Source organism: Perca flavescens, chromosome 4, assembly GCF_004354835.1.
Source record: "Perca flavescens isolate YP-PL-M2 chromosome 4, PFLA_1.0, whole genome shotgun sequence".
NCBI classification, from domain to species: domain Eukaryota; kingdom Metazoa; phylum Chordata; class Actinopteri; order Perciformes; family Percidae; genus Perca; species Perca flavescens.
Genome location: NC_041334.1, coordinates 6,323,496 through 6,349,785, shown reverse-complemented (window position 1 = coordinate 6,349,785; position 26,290 = coordinate 6,323,496). Strand labels below are relative to the sequence as shown.

Sequence of the window (26,290 nt, the reverse complement as noted above, 5' to 3'; positions counted from 1 at the left end):
TTACAAAAGAATTGTTAAACCCACTAACCACATCTTCCATGTTTTCTATTTTCTTGTCATTGTCAACTTGTTTTCCCATTGTAGTTCCATTTCTAATGATACTATTTGCAATATTCCATAAACCTTTCATGTTATTTTTATTATCATCTAATATTTTATTATAGTATTCTTTCTTACATATCCTCATAATATTAGTTAATTTATTTCTATACTTTTTAATATTCATTTTCTAAGCATTTAATAAGCCCTTCGTGATCCATGGACTATTTGTTTTACTTTGTCTGTCACTGTATTGTTTTACAGGACAATTTTTGTCATACAGTGATGTAAATGTTTTTTAGAAATCCATTGTATGCTTTATCAATATCATTTTCCTCGTATAATATTTTCCAGTTTTGTTTCAGTAACTATTCCTTACATTGTTTTCCACAATGTTTGTGAATATATTGTCTATTTATGTGGAACAATGAAATGTGAAATTTGTTGGACATAATCCCATACTATACATTGTATTTATGAAATATTCATTATCAAGTTATGTTATGCTTTTTTGGATTTAATAGGTCAATGTTATAATCTCCACATAAGAACATGATCTTTTGCAATGTTTCTGAAAAAATAATTTTCCATCCACTCTTCAAATACACTAGTGTTATGGAAAACAAGTGTTTTAATTTAGAAAAATAACTCACCACAGTATGAAAGTGTTTTTTTTTTTTAATCTTACAAAAGGTCATTTTTAAAACAGGAACAAAATCAAAAAAAAGATACAGAACATTTAAAAGATACATAAGTTAAGAGCAAATCATTTTCAAAAGTATATTCACAAAATCTAATTAAATATATGATTAGTGCCGATACTACACAGCAGGTGAACCGTGTGTTGTCCAGTGTTGATGGCAAACTGCGTCACCGTTTCATCACTAATCCCTATAGAGCAGTCAAAATCAGCAAGAAAACCCAATGCAAACAGGCTCAATATATGAACCAAAAAATGCTGACAGAAAACGAAGAGGCATGAAGAGAGTCAGAAGGACTTCGACCTACAATGAACTGGCCCTAAATAGCCGAGAGAAAAAAAGAAGAAAAAAAAAGCAAACAGTAGGTTCGGAGTCATCTGTTCAATGCATTAAATACAACAGCAGACCAGCAGGTCTTTTCATTAGTCAGCACTTCTGTAGCTCACTTGCATCTGTTGTGACAGAGATAACTGGCCTGCCATTCATTATCGGTCTGAATACTCCAAAACACATGTAGATAAACTGCTGTATACTGCTCGGCAAAACTATTTCGAAGCAATAATGCCCCTTGTATAGAGGTTGTTGAAAGGCATTCTGGGAAATAAAATACTTCTAACTAAAGTAGACAAGGCAAGTTGAGGGAAAGTTGGTACATAAAGGCTTCGTGATAAAACAACTGGTGGAATGCAGTGTGTCGGAAACTATCAGAGTGAACATCGGCCAGTATATTTGACGACATAACGCAGTCATTTTAGCAGGGCACAATAACAGGCGCACATTAACCCCTTGTGTTGCCTTCCCGTTGATCTTTTTTTTTGTGCTTTTATTTGATGATTTTGGCACTTCTTAAAAACGTTTTTGTCCCTCTTTTCCATGCTTTTTTTTAAATTCATGGTCAGTAAACCTCATTTAAAGGTGCTGTAGATAGGATTGCGAAGATCCAGGACTTAGCCAGAAAATTTAACATCAACAACTTCTCAGTCTCTCCCCCCTTTCCGCTAAAGCCCAAAACGGTCTCCTAAGCCCCTCCCCTGACAAGGGAGAATGAATGTGTGTGCCTAGGCAGTGATTGACACGCAGTGAGACACCTTCCCCTGGCCCTGATTGGTGGATCTGAACAGGGAGTAGTGGACTATGGCAAATCGCACTACAGGCTGTAGGTGGTGCCAGATTTTTATTTATTTTTTTAAATGACCTGCTTCATGTAGTTCTACTGGAGCACAGGGTCAGTTTCAGCAAATATGACAGAAAGTTAGTTTTAGAAATCTTACCTACTGCACCTTAGATGACACTATACCTAATTTTTGAGTTTGAAGAAAAAGCAGAAATTATGAATTATTTTGACTAATAGTTATGATCAGAGGATGCTGAGTGAATAACAGACTGGTTTATATTAAAGTTTAGTCAAAATACTGTATTAAAACCAAAAGAAAAAAAATGTTTTCAAATGCCATGAAATTGAATAGGACAACCAAAATTCAACAAAAGTAATCATTCATTTTACCTGCAAAGCATGGTACATCCAAGTTATTTTGGGGCAATTTAGTTGTAAGAAACCCATATTTCTGATATAAAAAAAACTTTGAAAACGGGTCAAATTTGACCCGAGGACAACACAAGGGTTAACTTGATTGAAACTTCATAGACGAAAATGTCCAATTTCTTGATATTTGGACATTTAAATGACTAGCAACCCTCTGCATCATCACATATACACCATATGTAATTTGAATAAATATGTCAATGCATTATCTCAATATTAGGGCTGGGCAATAATTCAATATGATAATTCATCATCTTTCAATGGAATCATATCTTGATGAAATCATGTATCGAGATATCGTGACACACAGTAACGTTGTCTAAATTGATAAGAACAAGCACATGCTAACATTTTCAGAACATCCGTGAAACATTTTGAGGGAATATCATTTGAAGAATTGCACTAGTTTTGTGCATGCATGTAGATATAATCTTTCTCTATAATTTCACTTGAAAAAGTTTATCACATTACTGATGCTTATTTATCTAAAATCTCATCGTAAAAAAATATTTAGTGAAGGTACCGATTGTCCACCCTACGAGATCGACATCGATGTATTTGGGTAAAAAAAATATGGTGATATCTGATTTTCTCCATATGGCCCAGCCCTACTCAATATCAATTATTTGTATGTTATAGGGCTTTACCGAATAGTTTGTAGTTTGCTTTACAACGTTGACGTTATAATTCGTAAATCAACCTTTGAAAGCTGCACAGCATATGTTTTCAGTTTTATACTATTTGTAGAATTAGATTCCAGTGGTGGATTGTCTCCCACTTGTGTGATCCAACATTTCCTACAATTCCAGAGTGTTGTGAAGTCCAAAAGTCAAATATATATTGAAATGTTATGTCAATAATTTCCAAAATTCATGTTTCATGTTTTTATCTAATGAAATATTCTGCCTCTATCCATATTTGTTGGCGTTTCGCCATTCTAAAGACATTTTTAAAAGTTTGCTCTGCCGCACACAAAGGGAGGCGGCACCTGTATAAATGGTATCTAACAGCACAATAAATTACTTTTATATGACAAAAGAATGTTTAAATCTATTCTGGCTCTAACACTATTGCAGTAAATTACTTGTTGTTCCAAAAAAAGTTCATATGGACTTAATAAAAAAAGAGAGACTAATTTAAAAGGATGAATCATGACTATAATGATGAATATTCAAAGAGGGTGATGACATCATCAAATATTACTTACAATTGCTATATATCGGACGCTGCGTGCCTCTGGAACAAGTAAGTTATAGTCTTACACATTGGTTGACATATCGCAGTGGGAATTGAACCCATGTCTCCCACACCAAAGGTATGTGTCACATCCATTGCGCCATCGCCACCAAACATGATGAGAGCCATTCAAAGCTTCAAATGATATCCTTAGTATGGTGATGACTAACATATTGAAAATCACATGATCCATCCCTACTGCTACTCATCCCATTCAGAAAGGTGAGAGGGCATTTGTGGTCGCCACCCGTGCTCACCTTTCAGCCAATCACATGACCCCGGTCTCTTAAAGTCCTCCTCCAGACGTTTAAAAGTATGTAAAAAAAAAAAAAAAAAAAAAAAAAAAAAAAAAGCTGACTTATGATGAAGGGCACTCTGAAATAAAAATGTCTGCAGTAGAATAAAAATCAACTCCCATAAAAATAAAAAAATAACACAGGGCAGGGAAATACTATTTCATAATAAGGACGTGAGTTTCAACAATTTCTTCAATTATAATTATTTCAATGAACCAAATAGTGGGTTCCTTTACATAGTTTACACAGTTCATTCATATGCTTATTCACGTGGTAATGTATTTTGTATTACTCAATAAAAAGACACTAGGGTCTGCTGTGCTTTGTGGGCCAGTGGCTTCAGAAATCAGGAAGCAGAAACAACAGCTATGGCTTCTTTGACTTTGTTTTTTTTTTTTTTTTTTTTGCGTCACTGTTACAGTGCAGCACTATCTGCTTAGTTTGCACTACTGGTCACTGTTGTGAGGTCTTCATTTATACACCATACATGGCTTGTGTTTCCTAAACAAAAAGGAAACTAAAGGGCAGAAAGTTGGGCTGCAGCAGAACATTGTTCTGCTGATAAAGAGGCTGCCACTGATCATAAATCATGTATTGTATATCAAGCACTGTTGCTATCACCTAATCGCTGAGGATTACTAGAATCAATAATACTGTATTTATATTTTGTTATAGTATATGTTAGTGTCTCGTGAGAAAACAGCTTAAAAGGAACACGCCGACTTATTGGGAATTTATCTTATTCACAGTAACCCCCAGAGTAAGACAAGTCGATACATACCCTTCTCATCTCCGTGTGTGCTGTAACGCTGTCTGACGGTACCAGCATTAGCTTAGCCTAGCACAGATCCTGCAGGTAACTGGTTCCAACTAGCCTACTGCTCCAAATTGTGACAAAAGTGACAAAATAACACCAACATGTTCCTATTTACATGTTGTGATTTGTAGAGTCACAGCATGTACAAAAAACAACATAACATGAGACACAGCCATCTTCTAACAGTAAACAAACCGGGAACTATATTCTCAGACAGGCTTCCTGCGAGCATATCACTCCGCCCAAGTACTATATTCTTCCGCCTGAGAATATAGTTCCCGGTTTGTTTACAGTTAGAAGACGGCTGTGTCTCATGTTACGTTGTTTTTTGTACACGCTGTGACTCTATAAATCACAACATGTAAATAGGAACATGTTGGCGTTATTTTGTCACTTATTCGGAGCAGTAGGATTGCTGGAACCATTCACCTGCATGTTCTGTGCTGGACTGATGCCGCTGGAGCCGTCAGACAGCCTTACAGCACGCACGGAGATGAGAAGGATATGTATTGACTTGTCTAACTCTGGGGGTTAAGGTGAATAAGCTAAATTCCCAATAAGTCGGCGTGTTCCTTTAAACTCCCCTTCAACATGTTCAGTTTATACTTAGACGGGTGCCTTTCATAACCACGGCAGTCTGCATGCCAGGGCGCCCTGTCTGAAACTCTGTGTGTAGTATTCTCTCTATGCTGAGGGGCTCTGGGGGTTGATCTAATGAATCCCGTTGATGATGTGATTGTGCAGCGGCTCCTGTTCTCGGTTGTGCAGGGTGGGCACCTCCTCGTCCCGCAGCCGAGCGTTCTTCCTGATCTCCTCCAGGGAGTAGTCCTGCACCAGACTGCCGTTCTCAAACACGGTCACCAGCAGGTCCTGGAGAGCCCAGAGCCACAAAGAGAGTCATTAAGTACATGAGGATGACGTTTGAAGGTACAGTAAGTGATGTTAATCCAATACGCGTTTTGTCAAATTCAGCGAATATCTCCTCATGGTCTATTTTCTGTGTGCGGTGAAAAAAAGAATCCAGTGTTAATACACACACACACAGCCCTGGCTGAGCAAATGGAAAACAAAACAGAAAGTAGTGCATGAGACACAAAACACTATGCCAGCCAATCAGCAACAGGCAGCCTCAGGTGATGGTAGAGGGGGGGGGGGAGGGGAGGAAGCAGGTGAATGGGCCGACCGGCCAGTAGTTATTTTTCTGTGAATCTGGGGGGCGGAGCTTCTGAAGGGGCATGGTTGTATTTGTTTGGCAGTTGAGTTCAGATATCAACAATCTTTGTGCAGAATCACTTTTAATGTCAAAACTGTCAAACACATTTAAAAAGGGACAGAAATAGTCTGGAATTTAGCATTTAGTTTAAAAATGTTGTGTGCTCTTCAGGACATTTATATGGAATAAGAAAGAAGTCCTCGAATCCGCTTATCTCTGCTGTGTCTTCCATTTGATACTGTGGGGCTGAAATGTCCAAATCTTTATTGGCACTATTTAGCAACACAAATGAGAACTATAATGTTCTATTTTACTACAGCAGATGCTCCGTCATGGATGGACAACCCTACAGAGTCAGGTTCCTTTAAAAAGGTACCACTGCATTTGTACCTGTATTCAGCCAAGCTTCAGTATTTAATCTCGGCCTCTGTTCCACAGATTTTGATCGTTTTTTTTTTTTTTTTTTTTTTTTTGTCTTTTGTGATTCCCCCAACTTTACGAAAGTAATATACATTTCTGGAGAAACCACTAAACCACATTGTAAAACACAACAGCAGCTTTAAACTGAAAGTATAATAGGGTCAAATGTCAACAGCTGATCTTTCAATAACCGATCAAAGACATGAGATCGGTGCCGAGACATGAGAAATGGTATCACATGATCAACAGAATACTATTCAAAAATACCATCTGGGCAATCAAAAAATAAGACTCCTGTTCTCCTATGGGGCTGTCTACCAAGTGCACATTACACAATATTCCAATTAGCTAAACATGCCCTCATCCTGCTGTCATGTATTATTTCACATTTAATGCCTGGAGAGGGAGGGAGGGAGAGAGGAGAGAGAGAGAGAGAGAGAGAGAGAGAGAGAGAGAGAGAGAGAGAGAGAGACAAAATAAAATAAAAACGCCGGCACTAACCTCCTCAGGCTTGCCGGCCCCTCTCTCTATTGTCTCTAAGCAGCCATCAGAGTTTCTCCTCAGTGATAACTGACCCCGCTTTGAGCCCTTGGTTGGGTCGGTCACTGGCTGCTTGTACACGTCCATCTGGAAGAACACAGAACACAAGCACAGCGGAGTGAAATGGTCTGCTCCAAACGCTCCTAAACCCATTGAAACCCAGTCTCTGTGAGGATTACTCACAGGGACCATGCAAGAAAGTGTCTTTGGTCTATTCATTCATTTTCTTCTAAATTCATTTCTAATCAACATGTTCATTACGGATGTAACAATTTATACTACTAAACCTGGAGTAGACGTTTTATTTTGGACTTTGTTGGGCAAAAATTCCATTCTAACTAGTGCGCTCAGTTAAACGCGTTATTAACGGCGTTCGTTTTTTTTTCACGTGCTGTTGCAACAACTAGTAACATTAGAACAACTACAACACCACACTGGACCTAGCTAGACCGGAAACAAAACAACAGGCACACACTTATTTGGGCTTGCGAGCCGGCCAAAGAGTAGTAGGCTAACGTTACGTTTTGAGTGGGGGGGCGAGACGCCGAAATGGATGCCAATAAGATTCTGAATGGTTAGTTTACTTTTAAAAAGTTGCCAAATGGTTCCACTGACGAGACCAAGGTGAATGAAGTTTGAAGCCCTCTTAAACAAGGCCCTGTCCAGCAGGAAGCCTTCTACCTTACCCCCTTGCCGTTGGTCTCCACGTAGCTGCACTTGAAGGCACAGTTGAGTGTATCTCTGTTGAGTTTCTGAAGCAGAGCGCTGCCACAACCAAAGAAGATGTTCTCAGCACTCCATCCTTCATCACTCAGCTTCTGAAGAATCTACAGGAAACAAAAGGAGAAAGAGGCTTTAAATGAATTCACTGATTTACCGGAGTTATAATTACACACGTCTTGAGGCAAGACAGCGGAACATGTACTGTCTCATAGTCAAGGCAACTGCAAATGTTTTTTAAAAAAGGATAAGGTTGACTTAAATAATTGTTTGATGGACCATGACAAATACTCCTGCCTATATTTGGATATTTAGTAAAGCATAAATCATAAAAATGTCCACCATTTTAATGCATCTTCAAAGGGAAATACAACATTTTTATTTGTTTTACTGTAACAGTTTGGGCCCTTATTCATATGACTCAGATTTTTACTTATCAACTTCTGGGCTGAGATCTGGGGGATACAGTGACTATATCAATCACAGTTTATCACCAAGTGAGCAGACTGGTTCCAACCAACCCAATTAACCAAATGCTCTATGCCATTTACTTGGAAATGAAAACAAACTTGCTCTTCTATACTTTACTTTGTTAATGAAAGTGAAACAGTGACAATTGGTGTAGTCTTTTAGCTGCTTTCCGACCAAGTAGTTACAGTAAGGTAGTTAGAGGAACAGTCCACTTCTAAACAGTTCCAACTACCCTCCCCCAAAACCGGTTTTGCCATTTGCATTCACACTGGCCAAGTGATACACTACCGGTCAGAAGTTTTAGAACACCCCAATTCTTCCAGGTTTTTATTGAAATTCATGCAGTTCAATGCCTTATTGTACTCTGAAATGAAAGAATAGAACAAATAATTAATTGAAATTAAACCAAAATGTATTCTAAATTTTTGACTCATCAAAGTAGCCCCCTTTGGCAGATAGAACAGCTGAACACACTTTGTGGCATTCTTTCTACAATGGAAATCAAATATTCTTCAGAAAGTTCTTCCCAACTCTGTTGCAGAAGTTCCCATGAATGTGTGGCACTTGTAGGTTGCTTGCTTTGCTTTCACTTTTCTGTCCAGTTCATCCCAAACCAGCTCAATGGGGTTTAAGTCTGGTGACTGTGCTGGCCACTCCATGTTTTTAAGCTTACCATCTTGTTCTTTTTTGCTAAAAGGTAGTTCTGGCATAGCTTGGACTTATGTTTTGGGTCATTATCTTGCTGTAGGATGAACCCCTGACCAACTAGGCGCATACCAGAGGGTACTGCATGACGCTGCAAAATGCTGTGGTAGCCATTTTGGTTCAGGGTGCCTTTCACTCTGTACAAATCACCAACCCTGGATCCAGCAAAGCCAAGGGGGTAAGCTTCGCTTCACAACGCGAACCTCCGATGGCGCCATTTTGTTGCTACAAAGCGATCACCTCTTGTTAGCATTACACTGACCGCCATTTTTTTTTTTACGTCACTTGACTGCAAATAACTTTACATCTGAAGCGTTTAAAGACTCTATTTGTCCGTTGTTTATTTCTTAAGAAACACGACAATGTATAAAAGGCTCTATTACCTTGTATCTCCGTAGCAGACGTTTTTGTAAAAATTGGCTAACGATTGTGTCATAACCAAGTGACTTACTGTCGCACAGTAGAGGAATTACCGTATAGTACAGGAGAAGCTCGCAGGCAGTTTTGACTTACATTAGCTGTTTAGGTTTAATTACTAATGTTAACTAGCATGTTAGTTAGCAATAATTAGCCTGTGCTTATGTTATCTCCTTACATATACCTACGCTCTCCGTCTCTGTAAGATTGGAAATCTTGTCACAGCTACCAGAACACTTACAACTTTCAGACACGTTGCTCACGTCACATTTACGTTGTCTCTGTCAGTTGGAGGCTGCGCAGTAAAGCAAGAGATCACCGGAAAAGTGCTTCTAATAGCCTTCACTGGTCTCCGTCCAGAGCAATGGGGTCTATTGGTCCATTATATATATGTCAATGAGCAAAACAGCCCCAGGCCATCACGCTTCCTCCTCCATGTTCAACAGTTGATGTCACACACTGAGGAACCATCCTTTCACTTGACGGCGTACAAAAAACCTGCGTGATGAACCAAAGATTTCAAATTTTGATTCATCAGTCCACAGCACCTTCTTCCATTCTTCAGTAGTCCATTGACGATGGCGATTTTCTTATTCTGATGTCTTAGCAATGGCTTTCTTGCTGCAACTCGACCTATCAAACCTGCAGCTCGAAGTCTTCTCTTTTGAGTTGAAACAGAGTCTTGCTTATTACGACCACTATTAAGCTGTGCTTGAAGCGGTTGTCCTGTGAGCCGCCTATCACGCAAGCTGTTGACTCTCAGAAACTTGTCTTCTGATTTTGTCGTGGCTTTGGGTCTGCCAGACCTCTTCCTGTCAGAGTTTCCCCTAGTTTCTAAGTGCCTTTTGATGGTGAAGAATACTGTACTCACTGACACCTTGACTTTCTTTGCTATTTCTCTGTAGGAAAGACCAACATTCTTAAGTGTTATGATGGTCTGTCTCTCTTCCATTGTTAATTGCCTTTTTCCCACCATTTTTATAGCAACACACTACTTTCTGCAGTACAATACTGTTCAAATAATGCTCAGGAGGGTATAATGGTACCACAGTGTGTTCCAACAATCCTTTTATACAAACAGAGAGGTTTGTAAGTAATCCAGACAAGTTGGAACACCTGTGGGAATTGGTAGCACCAACTTTCAAAGCTTGATCAACCTCCATTGCTCCAGAACAGCTTTACATTGTTAACCCATTTCTTGTTCCCTGAAAAAGGCAGTTTTTGTAAAATACTGAAATGTACATTATTTTTAAGTTTTGGGTAACCTTACTTTTTTTTTTTTATTTAACTTCAGGCAGTTCACCACCTACCTTTGTACCATTTCAAGCTATTCATTGGACTTGAACTGCTAAAAAAAAGCTTGGCTCAGCCGCGGTGCCCCGTCCTCCCATTTCCATAGCAGATTTAGTACCGCCTCATGCGTGAGGCGAGCGTGGCTGGTTGCTAACGCTTCACACACACACAGAACGTCGAAGGTGTGTTGTTTTTCCACAGCCAGAAGACACATTTTGTTTCAAAAGAAGCTGGAGGCAGCAAAAAACGAAAAAAAAAAAAAAAAAAAAAAAAAACACCGCTAGCTAAACTATTTAAAAATGGCGGGTTTGCTCAGCACACACCCCCGTCTATCGCTAGCAATGATGACGCAGTGATTAGTGACGATTCTCTCTGACCAATCAGTAGTCTGCAGGTTTTCACGTCACCTTTTGGTGCTGCCTCCGCTCGTTTGGAACCTTGACGGAGGGGATACTAAAAAAAAAAAAAAAAAGTACCTACCAGTACAACAACCAAACTTTTTCTCACCTCGTCCACCGAGCACAGGTCAATGCCGTCTCCCTGAATAATCCGCAGATAGGAAGGCAGGACCTTGTATCCCATGGAGTTCAGAGAGCAGCCAAAACACTCCTCCAGAATCTTGATGACCTACAAGTGGCATTCCAATGATTTTATTTTTAGAGTTGGATTCATACATCAGCCATGTTAAATTGGAGCAGCCTGAACATCTTACAACCTCAGTTAAAGGTCCCATGGCATGAAAATTTCACTTTATGAGGTTTTTTAACATTAATATGCATTCCCCTAGCCTGTCTATGGTCCCCCAGTGGCTAGAAATGGTGACAGGTGTAAACCGAGCCCTGGGTATCCTGCTCTGCCTTTGAGAAAATGAAAGCTCAGATGGGCCCAAATTCTTTGCCCGCCCAGAGAATTTGGCCCACCCATGAGAGAGAGACATCATGGCTTTCAAACGAGCAAAGTGGCAGTTGGTCAAGGCCACACCCCCACCCTCCACCTTGCCCCCCCTCTCTCCTCCTCAATAGCTACAGACACAGAAATGGCACATCCTAAGGAAAGCTCATTGTGGGACTGGCTCTAGTGGCTGTAATTCTGCATCAAGGCTGAATTTCGGGAAAGAGACTTCAGATACAGTATTAGGGGACCACTAAGGTCTATATAAAAGAGACTTCAGATACAGTATTTGGGGACCACTAAGGTCTATATAAAAAGAGACTTCAGATACAGTATTAGGGGACCACTAAGGCCTATATAAAAGAGACTTCAGATACAGTATTAGGGGACCACTAAGGTCTATATAAAAGAGACTTCAGATACAGTATTAGGGGACCACTAAGGTCTATATAAAAGAGACTTCAGATACAGTATTAGGGGACCACTAAGGTCTATATAAAAATCATCCAAAGAGCACCATGTCATGGGACCTTTATTCTACATCAAATCGTCTACTATTAATCAATACAAAGGATCAAGATAAAAAATCAAGTTAAAATTAGGGTTGCACAATCAATGATAGCGATTAGTTGAAAATATTAGATTAATATAAATGAAATAGATTTAAAAAGTTTTGGAACAACGCTGACTGATCCAGTGCGGTTATTCACCTCAATGAGAGTCTCTGCGGGGTCTCCGGAATCGGGCCGGATGACCAGACACGAGTCCTGGCTGCGCTCCATGACTCGCTCCTTCAGCTTATCTCCCCAGATGTGTTTGCAGGCATTAAAGATGTCGTAGCTGTCGCTGACCACGGACACGGGCCCCGAGGAGAACTGGTCCAGGACTCGCTCAAACGCCTCCTTCTCCCGGCCCCGCCCCCAGGAGATGATGGTGCTGATCGCAGGAAGGAAGGAAGGAAGGAAGGAAGCAATGAGATATTTATACTGGTTCTACGTAGGCCTGTAACAATTATTACATCATTCTCTAATCGCAATTCCTTTTACAATTACTTGCTAACATTAGCTAAGGTCCTAAGGCATATGCCTGTTGATGGTAATTGTCAGTTTTATGTTCATTTAAGAAGAAAATATCATATATATATGTTTTATGATAATAAAGAGGTGTGGTTTACATCATAGGCTGGGTACCTGTGTTATTACATTATCTAGGTCACATGACAGTGATATATAACCAAAAGATTCGGATTCAGTCAAAACTTTAATTTGTTTGCAAAAGTAATACATGAATATATTTATTTTTTTTTGTTTTTATTTGACCGAAACAGACAATTATATTGACAATTAACAGACAATTAACTCTACAGTAAAATTTTGAATTGTTATAGCTCTAACTGGTTCTAACATTTGAACATATAACCCCTGATGGAGTTTCCTCACAATTCATTGACTACTGAAATGTTGCAGACTATATTAAAAGAAGACAAAACAAGAAGATGCACGCAGGATCTCGCTCTTATCGATTATGATGTTCCCACAGACTACAATTATGACGTAAACATTCTAATCCGTGATTTAGTAGTAGCAGAAGTTTAGCTTATTTTGAACATGTTAAATATAAAATAAAAAAAAAGGTACATTTCAGCACAAGCAAGAAAAACCAACAAAAACTAAATACTCCACAAACGTGTCTTTCAAAAGTATTGTAAATGATTGAAATAAGGATTCCCATGTTCAAAAAGGAGTAGGAAGAAGTTGTGTACCTGCTTTTTCTACTTTGATGCTTGTATACAAACAATTTAATTCTTTACTTGTTTATATATGTATGTATACATACACATACATGCATCTATATATACTTACACGCACATATACATATGCATACCCATATACACACACATGCATACTGTACATATACACATTTGGTTCTCACCTACGGGTGTCAATTTTTCATCTGTCAGTCACATCAAACCGAATAATAAACTACGGTACTCAAACTAGACATAATATATAATCCCAAGAACTATACAGTCAGTACATAATAAAATCAGCTTAAGTCCTTCTCGTACCCATTCAATATATTTATTTTAATAAAGCTTTTAAATTGCTCATGGTTGTACTTGATTTCATCTCTTCACTGCAGCTGTTCCATAAATTAACTTTTATTTTACCTTTTTTCACAAATGTACATGTATATCTATGTGTGTGTATGTATGTGTGAGAGAGAGAGAGTGTATATGTGAGTGAGTGTGAGTGTGTGTGTGTGTGTTTGTGTGCGTGCATCTGCTTGTGTGTTCTACCTGTGCTCTGCTGCTGGGATGGAGAAGCCGGCCATGGGGCAGCCATAGTAGCGCTGGGCCATCAGCAGCCCAGCTACTGTGTCTGTACTGCAGAAGTTAACCAGGTGAGCTGCTCCTCCCAGCGCTGCAGACTGGAGACGAGAGGTGGAAATGAATCAGTCACAATGCTGTTAACATGGTTTCTGCGAGTTCGGTTCAAACCCAGGCACAGTTCAAAAAGGTTCATAATTCCAGCAACCGCCGATGTGTAACGGGGGTTATCACATCCTGAATGCTGATTCATTCATGCTAGACCAGGGGGAATGATGTTGGGTTGGTGTAAAATTACAAAAAAACATTATTGGCAGTATGAGAGTTCCATTACGGTGAATGCAAAGTCACAGACACTTTTTTGTTACTTTACACCCACCTGACATAATCTTTACATATTCACAATTCTTACGAATGACAGTGATAAATAAATTAAGATTCATCAAGTTTTATTAATTAACATTTGAACATTTTCGGTATGCACTATTTTAAAAACTGTCTCACTGTTTTCTGAACTGTGTAATTGGAATGCAGAGGTCTTTGCCTACTGGGACAGGTGTAGGTACATTCCTGAGCTATAGCTTGGGACCATTATAGAAATCTGTTTGTCAACTGATGTCAGCCTGTCACTGGTCAAGGAGACAGCAAGTCTGAAGACCATTAAAGGAAAAGCTAAATATGTGAAATTGTACAGAGACATGCAAAAAGCTTGTCATTGGTTATTGAGCATGGCTGTTTTGGAGAAACCTATCAATTTGGCTGCTGCCTAGGAGCATAAACGTCTTGTGCTGTAACAAGTATAAAATCCTTATGTATGCAATATAATTCTTTGGGAGACCCTAGGAAAAACTGAACTGATAAGACCTTGGTGTTTTTCCTGGTGGCTTCCGTGTGATTGATCAAATCAAATACTTACAATATATCACCTTAACTATCTCTCTGCGCTTTTGTGTTCAATTATTGAGTATCTATGGATAGGTCAGGAAATATCCATAACAACATCATCGCCATCAGGGCTAAGCTAAGCTAATAAAGGTGCTTTAAGTTACCAGTGAGAGGAGCTTCAATGTAAAAAGCTACTGATTCTGTCAGTAACACTGCTGATTCACTACATTCAGCCCAGCTAGAGTTATTCTCTTATACAGACGCACATAGACCCTCCTCCAAAGCATGCTGAAGGAGGGTCTGGCCACTCCATACAGCATTCGGGAATGGGAGGAAAACGTGCTCTGGCTTAATGGCATTTCCTACCAATCACAAATTGTCTTGGCCGGTGCTAAACTCTGCACAGAGCCGCTGCAAAATAGTCGCGCCAGAGAAAACTCAGATTGGACAGATAGTCTAGCTAGCTGTCTGGATTTACCATGCAGAGACCTAAGTAGCAGTCAACAATAGTCCTCGTAAAATCAACAGAATTTAAAATTCCAATACAAAGAAAGTGGAATGAAACGGAAAATACGTGCATGCTGCGGAATTTCCTGCAGCACCGGAGCAATCCCGGAAGTGGAACGCAAAGGATATAGACTAAGACGCACATAACAAGACCCCGCGTGTACCCTGCATAAACACACTGCTGCTGCCTGGTTTAAAAAGGTGGGACCTATGAGAATCCTCTTACCATGAAACCCCTTCACCAACTCAGTGGCTCAGTTGTACAAGAGATTAAAAACTGAACTCACATTCCAGCTTATTATGTAAGACTTTCCCTCTGACTTTCACGGAGTTCTCTTAATCTAACCTTTGTTCCTTTAATCAGCAACGTGACCAGTGAGATGTCATGCAATCATTTACATCAGCATGACAACGCTGTACCGCAAAGCAGAGATCCCATTTTCAATCTTCCGTCAAAACACAAACCAATTACACAACGAATTTTAAGGAATTTAGGAGATTCTCTAATCCTTAGCCATAGTTACAGTGTTAATGAAGACTTTTATTTTTTAGTGCAAGGGTAGTGCTTGTGATACAGTACAACATCAGTGGCGGCAAGAGTCAGAAATAGAATGAGAAACGCCATTGGCTTTCTCAACCTCAAAGCTGGTTTAGCTCTCACTAAATCAAAGCAGGGAAACAAAGGGTTGCTGACCTCCTGTGAGGAGACTCCTCTGTAGCCAAAGTCATGCAGCTTCAGGTCCAGACCTTCCAGGCTCCCCGAGGTGGCCTTCAGGTGCTTGGCCAGGATCTTCTTAAACTCCCTGGATATGGTGGCTACTGTGATGGGATACCACATCTGGACCAGCATGGTCTGCAGTCAGCAGATGGGTGTGGGGAGAAAAGAGAACACAAAAATGGGGTTGGGAGGTTATAGACATTTTCAATGGAATTCCATTGCTGGGCAACAGCCTCGCCCTTTGTTAACTTCCCATGTCATGACCAGGCTCAAAGTTATGACAAAATGTGGAGACAAAGGTAAACGTGCCATCAGTTTGTCAGTAATGTGTGTAGTGTATGGATGTGTGTAGGTGTAGCAATGTTAGAACGCAAACGTAACTCAACCCAAAGTGGAAACAAACCAAGCAACCTTGAGGAGGGAGAGAGAAAGAGTGAAGAGGCACTCCTATTTATGGACATGTGAGCCAACTTACATAATTTTTTTGTCTCGCTTGCTGCATTGCCGCATTTTTTGCAATTACGCCGCACTTTCGCCACATAAATTGCCGATTTCCGCGCAAAATGTGCGGGGCTTGCATCATTTCATAATCCCCGCATTTTTGTTGCAAAAAAAAAGTCACATATCTTAGCAGAAAGTTGAAAAATGTAGCGTTTACTTTACACAAGAGCAGCCATTTTCCCCTGTTACCATGGGAATGTTATGAAGTGACGTAATTACGTGACTATCTCGAATATCTCGCATATTCTATTGCATTTTTAAGACAACATGCCGCATAATCAAGGATTTTTGCCCGCAACAATCACAAAGAAACTCCACATTTTTCTGGAAGGATTGATAATGTTGTTAAACTTTTCACAGCCCATCACACATTTCTGGGTTTACCTCAATGTAGTTGGTGAGCCAGTAGAATTCGGGATCAGTGTTTTCCACGGTGAAGAGCACGTTGCCTCTCGGGATAATCCTACCCTCAGGGACAGCTTTGATCCGGATAGGAAGACGGCCATCGTGTTTCTGACACAGTAACAAGCACATTTACTTCAGATGAAATACAGGGAGATGACTCTGTCGAGACGGACTGACAGCTCAAAGTCTCTTAGCATACCTCCAGGATTTTCCTCCAGCTTTCCTCATCGAACACAGCCTGTCTGAAGTGCATCTGGTAGAAGAGCTTGGCCTCCTGAATCTTCTCCTCTGTGACCACTTGGCCTGTGGAAAATTGTGAAAATTGTGAACAATTTCTCCTTTGCAATGACAACCTGTCACATTCACAGAGTTACACATTACTTGGAGCAGTTGGGGGTTAAGGGCCTTGCTTAAGGGGCACCTCCGTGGTGGTAATGAGGGAGGGACAGATTTTATCCTGCCAATCTGGGGATTGAACCGGCGACCTCTGGAACCCAAGCTTGCTTCCTTAACCCCTAGCCCACCGCAAAACTAAATTACTACAGATGCAGTCACATGCCGGAAATACAAACGCTGAACAGCCGGGAAATTGCCTAGCCTGCGCTACGATAAAATCGTCAATTAGTAACACCCAAACACCCACGCAGGTGATTTAAGTTATTCTGGCTGATTAGACCTCTGCTCAGGTTGAAGGTGGGGCCCGGAGCTCAGATGGGAATTCAGGCTACAAATCTTTTCTACCAAAAACAAATGGTAAAGCTGTAATTTGTCCTTCCCTAAATGGTGCAACAAAGCTAACGAGAGAGTCCAAACACACCCACACATTCCTGGGAAGAGGCCCAATCAGCCACACCTGTGTGGATGTCCAGGGCATTTTAACTCGCAATTAATCCCACATTCTCTTACAAACATGAGGAGTGGACAAATAGGCTTGCGTTATGCAAATGTTTATTATTATCATCATCATCATCATCATCATCATCACGCGGGTCCCGTGAAATATGAAAGCTACAATAGCTTTGAGAATAGCGTTATGGACACTGACTTTGATTAATTGAACCCTAACTGTTTATCAGACCCCAGGTGAGACAAGAAGCTAACGTTAGCGAACGCTGCGGTCCCTCTGCCTCTAGTCTCGCATTTTCAGACCTTCCTCCACAGCGTTGTGGCGAGTCCACACTGCATTCTGGGATGGGAGAAAAACGTGCTCTGGTTTATTGGCATTTCTTTAAACCAATCCCAATCGTGCCTCTGCAAAATAGCCTCGGGAAGGAACATTTTGGTGGAACACGTGTACTTTCAAAAGTTGTTTTAGTCGTGCAACAGAAAACTCAGATTGGACAGATAGTCTAGCTAGCTGTCTGGATTTACCCTGCGGAGATCTGAGGAGCAGTTAACCATAGTCCTCAGAAATCCACCAGAGTTTAGAACGCCAACACAAATAGAGAGGAAGGTGATGGACATCCGGCCAAAAAGAGGGACATCCGGCGGAATATCCTGCGGCAACGGAGCAATCCCAGAAGTGGAACATCGTAGATATAGACTACGCTGCCTTGGACTACCCGCTGCAGGAGACGTTGCATTCCCCCCCGACACGCTGTATTAACGTTACGTTACCGTTTTAAAACCTTTTCCAGGTTAGTGGGGATGCATGCAGCTCAAAACCAACGTAGTAATGTTCCCTCAGCATTTTGCTTTGTTGCTAAGCAGTGTGTAAAATGTGCGGTGACGTTAAATCACCTGTTTCAGGTAACGTTTTTCTAAGGTACCGTCTATGTGCTGGATTTTTCCTTAGCGTAGGGTTAGCTAGCAAATAAGCCCACTGACGGTGACATTATTGTTCATATTTTGGCACACTGTTTAGTAATGACAAAGTAGTGGTCACAGTGAGTAAAAATGTGATGTGAGATGCATATTGCAAAATGTATGAAATTGTTCATTAGCTATCCGTGTGTGATATCTGTACGCTGAACAGAAATCACAGTAGTAAAACAGGTTTTCTTCTGATTCAAAGACTTTCTGTGAGAGAAAGGACACCAGCACCATATCTTGCATGTACTTGTAGGACATATGATGCTTTTGAGATACGACTGCATATAAAGCAAACTGTTGCTTAAAAGGAAATAAACGCTGTATTCACTTAGGCAACGTTAGTGTTGACAGCTTCCTGTGTGTACATCAGTTTTATTACAAGGCCCTCCACTCCCCAATTTTCTCCTTTAACAATTTTCTGTCAATCCATTTCTTAGATCATAGGGGAGGATGCAAATGTACCTATGAGGTACTTCTTCAGCAGATACTGAAGACCGAAGAACACCACTTCACTGAACTGGGAGGCTTTCTTGCGTCTGCACTCAAAGTAGGAGTAGATTTTGCTGACATTTGGAGGATACTGTTTGTAGTGTGTGATCTGAAAGACAAGAAACAGACACACGTCACAAGTTGCAAGTTGCACGTATTGTATGTAAAAAAAGAAAAAACAAAGTTAATCACAACAACAAAAAACATGTTATAATGTAATTCTAATAATCACCCCTGGTATGGCTAATGTTAATTTACCACTTTCTGATCTTATGACGCCAGGCAGAGTTGTATTGTGAAGTAGCATGAAACGAAACGCCAGTAAGCACACCAATGACCAGCTGGAAAGCGTAGGATTGTGTGCTCAACGCGATGCGTGCCTATACAGTAACCATGTTTCCTGGATCCACGTGGGGAGAAATGATGACAGCTTAAAGCACAAGTCTCTCTTTGTGCTCCTGCAGCACTAATTGAATAATCAAAAGCAACAGCCAGTCAGTCACTGGGAGAAATCGCTTCAAGAGGCATTCACTCTACATTCTTCTGGCTCATCCTGCCTCCTATTTCAGCTCCTTCTCCTTTTCCTCTGACTAACACCGAGAACACACTCACCAACTTACCCAAGTTACCAAACATGGAAAACTCCAGAACAAGCGGTGTCTATACCAGAAGCAACATTAAGATTAGTCCTGTGGGGGTTGGTGCCTTGCTGAAGGGCACCATGGCAGTGCCCAGGAGGTGAACTGGCATCTCTCCAGCTACCAGTCCACACTCTGTAATTCGGTCCGTACAGGGACTTGAACTTTTTTTTTTTTTTTTTAGAGAAATAAAAGAATACGTTCTGCGTTAAGTAGTGTGCCTGTATGCTTACAGTGTTCCAGGGACATGGACTTGAGTTTTGATTAAAATGTATTGATAGTGTAAAACAAATTTATTTTTTTCGTTTTTTGATACAGGCATTCCCATCATGCATTTAGGTAGTGAAAAAAGGTGTCAGTATACTGTACTTAACAATTCTTCGGATAGCATTTTAACACTCCCCCCACCCCCCCCAAACTTTTGAAATATCGCAACAACAAAAAAAAATAGATACGCTAATAATCGAACATGTTTCCATCAACTGGTTTGGAGTGAATAAACTAGACTGCAGCTTTGTTTGGTCAGAAGTTGTTGCTATAGGCTATGGATGGCTGCATCCTGCCAGTAAACAGAGAAGAAGAAGTAGAGGTTGCAAACTGGAAACAAAACATCTAACCATCTACTAACCTAAGTTAGTAGAAATAAACTTTTAAATTTGAAAAAAAAAAAAAATACAGCAAATAATGGTTTGTGCACATTTCAAGATTGTAATTTTCTCATTTTTGAATATATTGACATCAAATCACCTCTTATATGTTTCAGACATACTCTCACAACTTTCACAGCTATTAGTTTGTGGAAAAAAAAAACCCTTTAAAATAAGTTATCACTTTCATCATCAGTAACCTGTTGTGGAAAAAAAAATCATTTTTGAAGCATGTCCATGTGTGTATCTGAAGAATAGCATATTAGACTTTATGGAAGACCTTGGGTGTGATTCTGTTCTTTGTTTTATTAGCTTTTTTTTTTAAGTGCATGCTAATTGTGATGATCATTAATGCAACATTCAAAATGATCTTCAAGCGGCATAATGTGATGTAACCCATAAAGTCTAATCTACCTCCTGATACCTCCTCCACAGAAAACAAGTCAGACAGAACAGTGAGAGACAGACCAGTAAAAGAGAAAAGGAAGAAGAATTTGAAGAAGTAGAAGAAGAAGAAGAAGGGCAAAATATTATAAAGAGGAAACCAGAGACAAATCTGACCATGAGGAACGAGAGGAGAACAGAGAGCAGGACAGAGAGGACAAGTGCAGTAACACAATGATGTATGAAATAAACACAAGGGAGGCTAGTAAATGGTAACATCCTCCCACAGCTTACACAGCTGTAAGTTCTGTTACAAAAAAAACTTTTGAAAATCCATTATCATTGTTAGCGACGTATTGTGTAAAATTAATATGTAAAGGTTATTTCAACATGTTTAGCATTTGTGAATATTTAGCATGTCAACTTTCACAGCTGTTAGTTTGTGCAAAAGACTTTTTAGCATCCTCATCAGTAACCTATTGTCTATAAAATGCATATTTAAAGGTTATCATTTTAATAGGTTTTTCATTAATGAATCTATTGACATCAAACTGCCTGTAATATGTCTCGGACATCTTCTCACAACTTTCACAGCTATTAGTTTGTGAAAAAAATCCTTTGGAAATACCTTATCAATATCCATGATATGTTGGCTATTTAATGCATATTAAAAGGTTATCATTTTAATAGGTTTTTCCTTTCTGAATATACTGACATCAAACCACCTGTAATATGCCTCGGACATCTTCTCACAACTTTCACAGCCATTAGTTTGTGAAAAAAAATCCTTTGGAAATACCTTATCAATATCACTCATCTGTTGGCTATTTAATGCACATTTAAAGGTTATAATTTTAATAGGTTTTCCCTTTCTGAATATATTGACATCAAACCACCTGCACTATGCCTCAGACATCCTCACAACTTTCACAGCTGTTAATTTTCGAAAAAGTCGTTAGCAAAGCCTTTATCATCTTCTGTGACCTATTGTGTAAAAAAAATGCACATTTAGAAGTTAGCACTTCAATAGGTTTTTCATTCATGAATTTACTGAGAACAAATCACCTCCTACATTTCTCAGACAACCTCTCACAGCTTCAACTTTGTGGAAAAAAAAACTTTAAAATGCCATATCAATATCAGTGATTGTTTTGTAACAAATGCAGATTTATAGGTTGTCATTTCAATATGTTTGTCATTTCGGAACATATGGACATCAAATCACCTCTAATATGTCTCAGACATCATCCCAAAAGTTACAAAGCTCTTACATTGTGAAACAGCCCATTCAGCCATGCAAGTATGCAATGCATCATTAAATACTACGTAGGACTGGAACCGTCCAAGCAAACCTCAACTTAACAGCCTTTGCCCCAGCTGTGCGAGACCTGTTAAGAAATAATAAAAAATGTATGTGGTCATTTGAACTGATCTGCGCTGTCGCGGTGCAAGGGCTCATGGGAAGGAAAAAAAAACATGTTCTGAACAGTTTCTGTCCTAGTTAAAGTAAAAGTAAAAGTAAAAGTTATGTATGTAAAATGTTTTCTAGGTTTTAGTTTTGTGTGGTTGATTTATTTTTTTGGTTTATCTACATTTAGTGTTGCACCATGACCGAAACCCGGGTGGGGACTGATGGCCTCTGGGGGGTGAGATTACGTTCAATGACTGACAAATGGCTCAGAAATCAGTAGGTTTTTGGATGCTATCACGCCACTTAACACCATATACTGTACATTGGTCAACTGCAATGCTCCATATCTTTAATTTTTAAACAAATGTATTTATAACATTATCTTCATTTACAAGTTTGAAATGTTTAATGGCTCTCCCTCTCTATAATGGAAGTTTGAGATTTCTATGTTGAACAGCAAAAACAGGTATTAAAGATTGAAATAGTTGGTATTGCAATTTTACAACGGTCCCAAATAGGGCTGAACGATTAATTGCATTTGCAATAATATTGCAAAATGCTGAATGGTTGGTTAATTCGCGTGACGTTATATGTCATGCAAATTAGAGGTAATTACTAAACACTAATTACTCACTTTCAATGACAAATGAATCAAATTGAATCATATAAAGTGCTGCCCTGTAAACCCGGTTAACCCAGTGGTCTTTCAAATGAGCTGATCACACAACGTACCAAATCAGATTCTATTATTTTTTGAATTGGGATGACAGAAACATTAAAAGGAATTGTCTTGGTTGCGCCGCTGCTTTAGACTTGTTTTCAGAAGTGGTTGGCGCTAATAAAAAGACCAGTTAGTCATCATCCAGACCTTTGCCATTTGGCTGCAGTGCAAACCTTTGAATGACATCTAACAGTGACATCTGACATTTAACTCTACTGGGCTGAGCATAAGCTACTATACCAACACAGGCTGCCCAAGCAGTGCACTGACTCACAACTGGATTTAGGTTAGGAATAGACTGAAATGAAACTGAAAGCTTAAAAACAGCCAAGAAAAGGTTGGGCTCTGTGATAAACGAAACTCTACTGCAATGTAGGAAAAAAGGCGTGCCTCACTGGCATTACACTGCAATGAATCACACCGCGGCTTGCACGTCAACATTTATGTTCTATTATTATAGTTCTATGCATGCAATAGTGACAGTTTCAGGGTTTCCCCTTCTATTATAAGGCGTAGGTGCAGTTTTGGGCAACATAAAGTGAATATGAGCATCAAAACTAACTAAATGACTTTTCTCAGATGGAATGGCTGTAGTCGGTCCCCAGTGGACTTTTTAAGTTTTGTCTTTAAGCTTTTGAGTGTTATTTATTTATTATCTCCCCCCCGTTAAATAAAGGCACCAAGTCTTCCACATACCTAGAGAAAACACAGAGTTTCAACCTTCACCACAAAACTATCTTTATGTATCCAGAAGAACTTTTACTTAATACTTACACTGTAACCTTTCTATTCTTCCCCACACAAAGGATAGAGTGTAATTCAGTGCCAAGTCTTTAAGCATTTAATACAACGTTCACAGCCTGGATCAAGACTTCCTAAGTCCCTGTGTGTTAATTCTGAAATGGCCCTGAAATGTAAAGGGCCGTGTATACTCCAAAGTACACATGGATAGCAGGCGGACAGTGGACATGCCGGTGGTTCTGGTAATACTAACTTAGGTGGCGTGGGCCCCGGTGGTTACGTTGACACACAAATTATATTTTAATCTCAACAACACAGTTTGTGCGGATTCGATTGACTTTGTTGTCCACCTCAGTAGAAATTTGCACAACAAACCATTAAAAACATGAATATTAAATAGCAAATGGGCAGGTAGCAGCAAATAAGTTAGGAAATCTAATCAATCTAAATATCTAATGATAAATCTAATAAAATAACACCTGTTTTCGTATGCAGCCATTCTGTGTCAGACTGAAGCAGCTCAAACTCTGAGTGTAGAGGATGTTACTGTATACGTTTAGCCTTTCTGTGAAGAGCACAGTCAGATACTGTATATTGCAAAGTTGTTTTTGTGACTTCTGTGCAGTGTTAACAATTTCGATGAGCTTGTTTGTGCTCTCTCTTAAGTAGCGGTACCATGCGTAGACTGTACTGTATATAAAGACGGACAAAGTGTCTCCACTTCCTCCCCTCTGTACAAAAGTGAAGCCAAAATATCCCGGATATGGGTGACACCATCTTGTAATCTTGGAGCCATAGTCTGCGCAGTAGTGTTCGGGGAGTGGAGCCGCGGCATCCAAGTCATGCAGATACACCCGCCCGACCAATCGCCCACCAATCACAGCTGTCAATCATGAGTTTTCACCCTGTTTTTAATAGCATCAAATAAGCTAACTAATATAAACCAAACCGATGAGAAAAATTAACACTTGAACAAACATCAGAACATCCCATCTTTGGGAAGGAATGTAATTGAAGTGTATTTTGATTTTTCTTTTTTGGTCCATGTACCATCAGCTAACGTGGAGGGGGGCGGGGCTTATGACCTATGCTGACCAGTCACCAGGGGGCGATCCAGATGTTTTGGCTTCACTTCTACAGTCTATACATCAACCACTGATACCACACTGTAATGATAAATGACAAAATGCTTTCAACCAGGCTTCTGTACGCCACTTCAGGTATATGTTGGCTAATTCCAAAGCTCCTCGAATTCCTGAATAAAAACAATCACTGTTTGGCTCGCTTTAAAATGCTCGCTGAGTTTTCATCAAAAGTTAGGCTCTGGATCAGTAATTGGGCACAAGTACTTCAAATGTTCTACTTTCCCATACAGGCTGTTCATTTAATATGGGAGGGACGATGTTACCGGTTCCACTGGTTTCGTTTTCTATTGTTTGTCTGACACCAGCTGGGTTATTATGGTATAAATAAAACTGAAACGAAAATGGACAGTGAAAAATAGTGAAAACTGACATCTAACAGTGACGTCTGACATGTATCTCTACTGAGCTGAGCAAGAAGCTATACCAACACAGCCTGCCCAAACAATGCGCTGACATACAATAAAAGGTTGGGCTCTGTGAGAAAATAACTCCACTGCAATGTTGTGGAAAGGTGTGGGTGACTGACTATACGTTAGAATGCACAGAGTCACATGTCAGGACATTCAATTCAGTTTTTAGGGCCCCTTGCCATTCTGAGCCCCTGCGCGTGCTCCTGGTATATCTGGCAATGCACGCAGCACCAAATTATCTTGTTTATGGATTCTTTGAGCAAATATGACTAAATTAAAAATAGTCTGTATTTTTCTATTTTACACTGACGCTATGACAAAGCTTGGTTAACGTTAGACCAAAACCTGTTTAGAAAAACTCGTTTATACTCAGTAATATGGTAAAATGTGAGGAATAGTTAAGGTATGGTGATGATAACGAAACTTACATTACATTGGCATCGGTAAAAAAAAATGTCTAACGTTACAGATCCCCATTCCTTGCCAAGTCATATGTTCTCAGATAAGGTTTCATGGATTAAAACTTTGATTAAATGCGTAGTCTACGGCGCTGGGACTCTAAGAGAACAAGAGCACAGCGCCAACGTTACACGTTAGCTAGGATAGGTATAACTACTGCTGGTGCCTTATACTTTCAGTTTTAAACACACTACTGCTACTACTAGCTAGCTAACGTTCCAACGCTGTAGCACAGCCAAAACATTAAATTATCGGCTAACGTCACTCGTGATGCGCAAGGGTTTGTAACTGAAACAGTGCGCGGAAGGTGAACGTTAAGGTTAGCGAACTGTGTCCCAAAATAAACACATTTAATCAGGAAAACCCACACAACAGAACAAATGGGGGACAAGGATACGGCTCCACTCACCTTATAAGAATCCGTCGCAAGCAATAAATTAAAATCCTGTGCTGCCATTGCTGTTGTTGTTGTTGTTGTGGATGAATGAATTAACGTAAATGTCACTTCAGTGTCTTTGTAGCAAGTTAACAAGAGAGCGACCCGGGGACCCAGACCGAGCAGCAGAGAAAATAAACCTCAACGTCGAATTCTTTTGATTGGAAGCCCTGTATTTCTCCAGTGAGCTCAGATCAGACGTTACAGCACCGCTTAAACAGTCAAAGCAATAACGTTAGCAGAGGTTAGTCATTTTGATGGTTGGGGGTTATTGTAAAGGGGCGGGTGGACCGTAGACACGCGCACGTCCACCATCCCGCCTCCTTTCTGACTTGGTACGTCATGCTGCA

At 39.9% G+C, this 26,290-nt stretch overlaps 1 protein-coding gene across 1 annotated transcript; it reads right to left on the bottom strand.

Annotated features, from left to right (window-relative positions):
• Positions 1-5,172: 5,172 nt before the first annotated feature.
• Positions 5,173-26,290, bottom strand: nampt2 (nicotinamide phosphoribosyltransferase 2). Its single transcript, XM_028576304.1, has 11 exons — positions 25,914-26,290; positions 18,922-19,057; positions 16,847-16,950; positions 16,627-16,755; positions 15,718-15,876; positions 13,602-13,732; positions 12,013-12,238; positions 10,919-11,038; positions 7,492-7,632; positions 6,767-6,892; positions 5,173-5,502 (listed from the first exon to the last, which is right to left on the bottom strand). Exons 1-11 carry the CDS (start codon positions 25,959-25,961, stop codon positions 5,344-5,346), a joined length of 1,479 nt encoding a protein of 492 aa, XP_028432105.1. The 5' UTR covers positions 25,962-26,290; the 3' UTR covers positions 5,173-5,343.